A 7,090-nucleotide genomic window follows, 5' to 3' on the forward strand; every position below is an offset into this window, starting at 1 on the left:
ACGACCTTCCCCGGACTTGGGCATTTCTGCCTATGGACCATGGACAGCTCCCCGCGCGGTCTCCTTCTGGTGGGGCTCCTGGTTCTGCCGCGGACCTGGGCAGGTGAGGAGAGGACCGGGGCGCGGACAGGGACATGGGCGAAGGAAGAAAGGAGCCTGCTTGGGACCCTAGGGGTGGGAGGGCTTGGGCGAGGGTGGAGGGAGGGGAGGGGTCTTGGTGTTCGCCCCTTAGTTTGGGGGAGCGGAGATGAGGTGCCAGTGGGGAGAACGACTGGGACGGTTCTGGGGGTGTCAAGGAGGAGCAGAGTTGCCTCCGACCCCCCCACATCCGAGGGCGGGGCCAGGAGCAGCCTTGTTAGAGAACTCGGGGGAGGGAAGCGGGGCGATGCGGGAGCAGACGGGGGGGCTGCGGGTGAGCAGTGAGCCCCAGGAGCAGGACTTGGAGGCAGGGCCGAGGGCCGAGGCCCTGCCTGGGAGAAGAGGCCCGGGGGGCAGAGAAGGCTTTGGGTGGATCTCTAAGCGCTCAGGTCCTGAGAATGACCACCGCCCGCTCAGTGCACTGCAGCCCGGGGGGGGGGGGGGGCTGAGGTCCCATGGGGGCCAGCCCCCTCGGGGAGCAGCGGGGGTCGGGGCTACGCGGTCCCCGCGCTGACCCGGGCCCCGGCTGCCCAGGTCCAGGCTCTCACACCCTGATGTATATCCACACTGGCTGGACCCGGCCCGAGCTTGGGGAGCCCCGCTTCGTCTCCGCGGGCTACGTGGACGGTGTGGAGTTCGTGCGCTTCGACAGCGACGCCCCGACGCCGAGGATGGAGCCGCGGACGGCGTGGGTGAAGGGGGTGATCCAAGAGGACCCCGAGTACTGGGAGCGGACCACGTGGATCGGGAGGACCAACGCTCGGGTGTACCGGGAGAGACTGGAGGCTCTGCAGCGTAATCACAACCGGAGCGAGGGCGGTGCGTGACGGGGCCGGGCGGGAGGGTGGTGTCCCCACGGTCGCCCTGGGGACGGGGGAGTGGGATGCTGACCCAGGGCTGGGGTCCGCCAGGCGTCTACACCATCCAGTACCTGCACCGCTGCGAGGTCTCCCCCGACGGCCGGTTCCAGCGCGGCCTCTCCCAACACGCCTACAACGGCCAGGATTACAACTCCCCGGATGCGAAGACCTGGACTTGTGTGGTCCCCTCCCAGGAGACGATCTCCAAGCGCAAGGTGGAGGGAGGGAGTGAAGCTGAGAGCCATAAAGCCTACCTGGAGGAGGAGTGTGTTCAGTGGCTGCACCAGTACCTGGAGATGGGCAAGGAGGCGCTGACCAGGACAGGTACCGCCAGCCCCGCCCCTGGGTGCTCGCCAATCAAGTTCCCCGGCTCCCGAACCCCAGGGGACCCCCGGTACCTCAGGACCTGGCTGTTAGGGTGTTTCCTCTCCCCGCACTTGTCCTTGGCAATGTCTCTGACCTTTACCCCCCCAGACCCACCTTCTGCCCGAGTCACCCATCACGCTGCGCCCGATGGGGAGATGACCCTCAGGTGCCGGGCCCAGGACTTTTACCCTGCGGAGATCTCCCTGACTTGGCTGAGGGATGGGGCGGAACTGCTCCAGGACACAGAGTTCATTGAGACCAGGCCTGGGGGAGATGGAACCTTCCAGAAGTGGGCAGCTGTGGGGGTGACCCCAGGCCAGGAAGGGAGCTACACCTGCCGTATTCAACACGAGGGACTGGCTGAGCCCCTCACCCTGAAATGGGGTAAGAACAGTGAGGGATGCTGGGGGAGAAGACCATCCACCCGCCCCCCTCAAAAAGCAGAGACATGTGTGGAGTTACTGAGAGGGAGGGAGTAGGGAACTGGGAAAGGGCTTAGTGACAGCGGGAGAGAGACCAGCGTCTTTCACTTCGCTTTTCCATTTTAGAGCCACCACCCTCATCCACCTGGAGCATCCTGGGCGCCATTGCTGGGGCCATGTTCCTCCTCTCTGCAGTCCTTGCCGGAGTTCTCATCTGGAAGAAGAAGGAGAATCCAGGTGGGCAGGCCAGGAGGGGGGCCAGCAGGCAGCAGGCACCACGGAGAGTCTGCCCCCCTGGCCTGGCAGCTTGTCCTTCGGCCCCCAAGTCCTTCCTTTCCCTATTTTGGGTGCTATTACAGACCCTGAGGCTTTAGATGAACAGCTCGGTGAATAGAAAGCCTTTCTCTGTGGGACAGCCTGCAGATCTAACTAGGTGGCTGGGGGCGGGGAAGGGGGGCACAGGGTTACTGCTTCAGCCTCAGATCAGAAATGAATATGGGACTTCTGCCAAAGGGCCCCAGGGCTCCTCCACTGTGGGTTGTGGATCGGACTCAAAAACCTATGGGTGTTGGGAAGGGCCTATTTTGGGCCCAACTTTTCTTTCTTCCTCCTGGATCTAGGTGTTGGACTGTAGAGGGGGGTTCTGGGGGAGCAGTTGCAGTCCTCATTTGTTACATCTCCAGGACAAATCAGGGAACTCCTGAGACCCGAGTATGGTCTCTCCTGGATTCCTCACTGGAAATGTTTTTTCCTTTTTCAGGTGGAAAAAGAGGGGCTTATGTTCAGGCTGCAAGTAAGTAAAGGGTTGACATGGAGAGGACAGACCATGGTATCCTGGGGTATGGAAAGGGAGAAGGCAGAAGAGAGACTCCCCCCCTCCCCAGGAGCCTTTCTTGGAGTTCTCTTCCCCTCCCATCTCTTGGTTCTGGAAAGTCTGTCCCTGACTAGATCATTTCCCTCCTTTGTCTCTAGACAATGACAGTGCCCAGGGGTCAGACGACTCTCTCATAGCCAAAGGTGAGACTCTGGGGTCTCCAAATGAAGGAGGGGTTGTTGTATAGCTGAGGGGAGGGTTTGTGAGTGTGTGTGAGTCCTGGAAGGGAGGAGAGGCAGAATCATGACAGGCTGGAGGGCAGAGGTTACTGAGGACACCCCCAATCTGTTTTTTTTTCTTCCTTCAGCTTAAGCGTTTCCTTTAATGAAAGAAAACAAGGCTCCAATTCCTGCTCATTCTTGTTGTCCTCTGGCTTCTCTCCCCAGCCCTGGCCCCTGTGTTCATCACTGTATTCTATTGGCCACACTCCAGGGAAGCCTCATTGATGCCCTCACCCTCTAAGTCCTCCTCCCCTCTCCCTCCCCCTCTTTTTTCTGTCTGCCTCTCTTTGCTGGGACACACCCAGCAATAAAGAAGGGCCTGAGGAATTTAGAAAGGGCTCCTCCTCCACACAGATGTTGCCCTGACCTCAGGGATCTTTTTCCAGTTGCAAAAATCTGCAGAATGGATTCTTTGTCTTCGATCATCACCAGCTTTTCTCCACAGTCTCAGTGGGACTTTACATTTGGGTGGGAGATGTCTGGGGACGGGAAAACAGTAGTAACCTTCCAGGCTATTTATCATTATTATCAAATTACTTGCCATAAGCTTTACCAAAGCAAATCTTTTCTATAACAAGCAATTCGTTTATTGACAGGATAGGGAGCTACAAACAAATACCAAAAACCCTCTTACCTTTCCATCCCTCATCAAAAGAGCTTCCCAATTCTTCATCCATTGTTCAGCTCCTGGAAGTGTAACCCTTTTCCCTGTGTTTTACTTAAAAATCAAAATACAGCTGGTAGTACAATGACTAGCATGATGAATCTCGAGTTAGGAAGACTCAGATCCCACTGGTTTGCCAGTCCTGTGACCCTGGTCAAAGACCTCTATTTGTCTCAGGTTTTTCATCTGTAAAAACCCTAACTCCTAGGATTATTATGCAGATCCAATGAGAGTTTATTTATGACATGTTTGACCCAGAGAGGTACTCTGTAAATTAGCGATGTGCAGTGGGCTCCATGACTGGGAGACCCAAACAGTATCAGAGTCAGGATTTGCAGTGTATGAGTCTAATAAAGGAGCCAAATTCTCCATTATTTCTGATAACTGTGTGTGTAAGAGGGAGCAGTATATGTCATGTGTGCTATATAGGTTACAAGATAACTGACAAGTTGCCCACTCTTGATTTAGCCATCATATGTGTCCTGTCTCATGTCAGCAGGCTTTGCATATAGACAGGTAAGCCTTCCACGCTAATGCAGCATGTTACATGGATAACAACTTCAGGCAAGAGAGAAATAAGAATATATTCTACAGTGTAGGCATGGTCTAACCTTTATTTATAAATGAAGCTCATTTTTTGGACAAAAATTTCTGTGACTGTTGTAGAAATCTCCCTTGTCTCTTTTTAGTTTTAAAAATCTCTTAGTCTCAATGGCAAAATCATTGGGACTCTGGTATGATTTCAGTCTTTCCAAAGCAGAAGTGGACTTATCCATGGAGACTATTTTGCAGGTAGAGTGAGTACCATCTGAAGCATCTTTGTCAGCCCTGGAGCAGTTTCCATCAGTTCGTTCTGGACCAAAAAGTGGAGAAGCTTCCAGGAGATCTAAATTCCTTCCTCACCATTTGTAAACTGTACAGGCCGATGAGTTCCTCTTTACATCTCACAAAGTCAAAGAACTGTGCATATTGTGATGAGTCCTGCAGTTTGGTGTCATCAGAATGTTGTAACCTTGGATTCAGTTTTGTGCAACTGACCAAGCTAAGAAAGGTCAGTTCACCAAAATCACCCAACTTAGCTTTCAGGTGAACTCTGACATTGTCCAGAATGTTATAAAATGCTCATTCCTCTTATCTGGGATTATCTGATCTCTTTGACCTTGTCTTTCTGTTCCAATTGCTCATAAAACATGCCCAAGTCTTGTCTCTGGCAGGCCACAGTTCCAATTGGGTTGCCAATTTGTGCACAGCAAAATCCAATGTTCTTGATTTTATTTTGCAGGCTTCTAAAGAGCCATTGGTTTTTATTAACAATGCCTCCCCATGAAATTATGAAGGAGCAGGTGGGTGCTGTAGACACTCAGCAACCTTATGGTGTGGCCATCATTAGGGTGTCATGATCCCAACTACCTGTCTGGTCACTGTCCTCCTCTCTGTGTCCTGATTGTCTACACTCCATCTGTCTCTGTCTCCTGATTGGCTGGTCTTCCTTCCCTACTGGACCAGCATCTCTCTGCCTTCCTCTCCCCTTCTCTCTATTTCATAGAAAGGAAATGGCTTTCTGGCCGCAGCACTTCCAGTGGCTTCATGGCCTTGCTGGATTGGCATCCCGTGCCTGCTGCCGCCTCCTGGGAAGCCTGGGCCCCAGAGCCCACCGCCGCCCCACAGGAGCGCCTATGTGGGAAATGAAAAGAAAGATGAACATTTGAAACAAAAATGATGAATGCTACTAAACATGTTGAGGAAATAGGGATCATGCCCAGGATGTGAATTAAAAATATTGAATGCTATTAAACCACTCAAGGAAATGAAAAGAAAAATGAGGATCTGAACTAAGAATGCTGAATGCTACTAAACATGTTGAGAAATTTCCAAAGCTTGTGCCAATGAATGGATCCAGGATATCAATCAACACTTCAAAATTTTGGTGTACATTTACATGAATTCATAAGCTCATGAGCACCAGTGATGAGTGGGAAGTAGAAGACTTGAGAAACTTAACCAGTATGATGTAGATTTGCCACCATTTGTCTTCTGTCAATTATGCTGTTGACCTTCAGTCAGTCATGTGCAAATCTCCATGTCTCAAAGTTTGACCATACATGTTTGTTGCCATTAAATGATCTAATTCTTCACTTTTCTGCTAGCCATAATGGTTTTTTTTTATTGTATGTTTGTAATAGTTTGGGATTCTGATTTGTTCAGTCTGGCAATTTCTATGATGTATTTTGCATATAAGTTAAATAAAGAGACTAAATATCTTAAAAAAAGGAAGGAAATGGAGGAAGTTGAATCTTTTTCTTTTCCAAAAACTCATGATTCAGCTCCACAGGACAGATTTTTCTGAAAATGGCCTTATTTTTGAAGGAGAAAAGGTTCTGTTTTTCTCTTTGTAACTTTCTTTAAGTGCTGATCACACAGTCTTGTTCCTGGTAATGGAAAAATGTCATCCCTCCCCCTTTCTCATGCCTTCATGTCTTGATTAGCTAATTCACTAAACATGAACATGGCCTCAAGGTCAGCTTTGACACTGATGGCAAATTCTTCAATTTGAAAAGCCAAGACTAAAGTGAAGGGGGGTTGTTGCAGGATCTTCTGATTGCCGATGATTGGTGCCCTCAATGCAACCTCTGAAGTTGAGATGCAACAAAAGATGGATGGATTCTCTGCTGTTTGTGCTCATTTTGGTCTAACAATGAACTCCAAGAAAACCCCGGTGCTCCAACAGCCAGTACGACACCTTCTATAAGTGAAAACATTGATTACAGAAAATGGAGAAGTTTTAGAAGCACTGAGGACAAGTTCACCTACCTTGGCAGTGTCCTTTCCAAGGCAGTACACATTGACAATGAGGTGACACTCACATTGCCAGAGCTAGTTCAGTGTTTGGGAGGCTCTGAAAGAAAGTATGGTAGAGAAGAAATATTAGACTGACTACCAAACTGAAGGTCTAAAGAACCATTGTGCTAACCTCATTGCTATCGGCCTGTGAAACCTGGACAGTCTACCAGCGTCATGGCAGGAAACTGAATTGCTTCCATTTAAATTGTCTTAGGAAAATTCTTAAGATTACCTAATAGAGAAGATACCAGACACTGAGGAGCTTTCATAAGCTAAACTACCGAGCATTCCAACACTACTACAGAGAGTACAACCGTGATGGGCTGGCCATGTGAAACTCTATGGAGAACTACCACAGGCCAAGTGCTCACAGCTGGGACAGAAAAAGCAATACTGAGATCCCCTGAACCTTAGAATTGATTGTTCAGCATGGGACACACTGGACCAGGACCACCAAGCATGGCGTGCCCTCTTCAGTGAGAGGGCTGAGTTCTATGAGAAGGCAGCTCAGAGAAAGCATGAGATATCTAAGATTAGAGTACCTACCACAGGTGTTCCCATGGACTATTTGTGCCCAACCTGTGGGAGAGCAGCAGAGCTTGTATTGGTCTGAATAGCCTCAGTTGGACTCAGTTGTCACTTGTCTCAATAAAGTGATGTCATTTTGGTCTTCTATAAAGAAGGACAAGAACCAACCAATCAAC

General features: G+C 50.4%; 1 protein-coding gene across 1 annotated transcript; it reads left to right on the forward strand.

Annotated features, from left to right (window-relative positions):
• LOC141511414 (class I histocompatibility antigen, Gogo-OKO alpha chain-like) lies at window positions 1–6,351 on the forward strand. Its single transcript, XM_074220616.1, has 8 exons — window positions 1–103; window positions 673–957; window positions 1,050–1,322; window positions 1,473–1,748; window positions 1,913–2,023; window positions 2,547–2,579; window positions 2,759–2,803; window positions 4,338–6,351. The coding sequence occupies exons 1-8, from the start codon at window positions 40–42 to the stop codon at window positions 4,355–4,357; spliced, it is 1,107 nt and encodes a 368-aa protein (XP_074076717.1). The 5' UTR covers window positions 1–39; the 3' UTR covers window positions 4,358–6,351.
• Window positions 6,352–7,090: the final 739 nt, after the last annotated feature.

This window comes from Macrotis lagotis, chromosome 1, assembly GCF_037893015.1.
Source record: "Macrotis lagotis isolate mMagLag1 chromosome 1, bilby.v1.9.chrom.fasta, whole genome shotgun sequence".
NCBI classification, from domain to species: domain Eukaryota; kingdom Metazoa; phylum Chordata; class Mammalia; order Peramelemorphia; family Peramelidae; genus Macrotis; species Macrotis lagotis.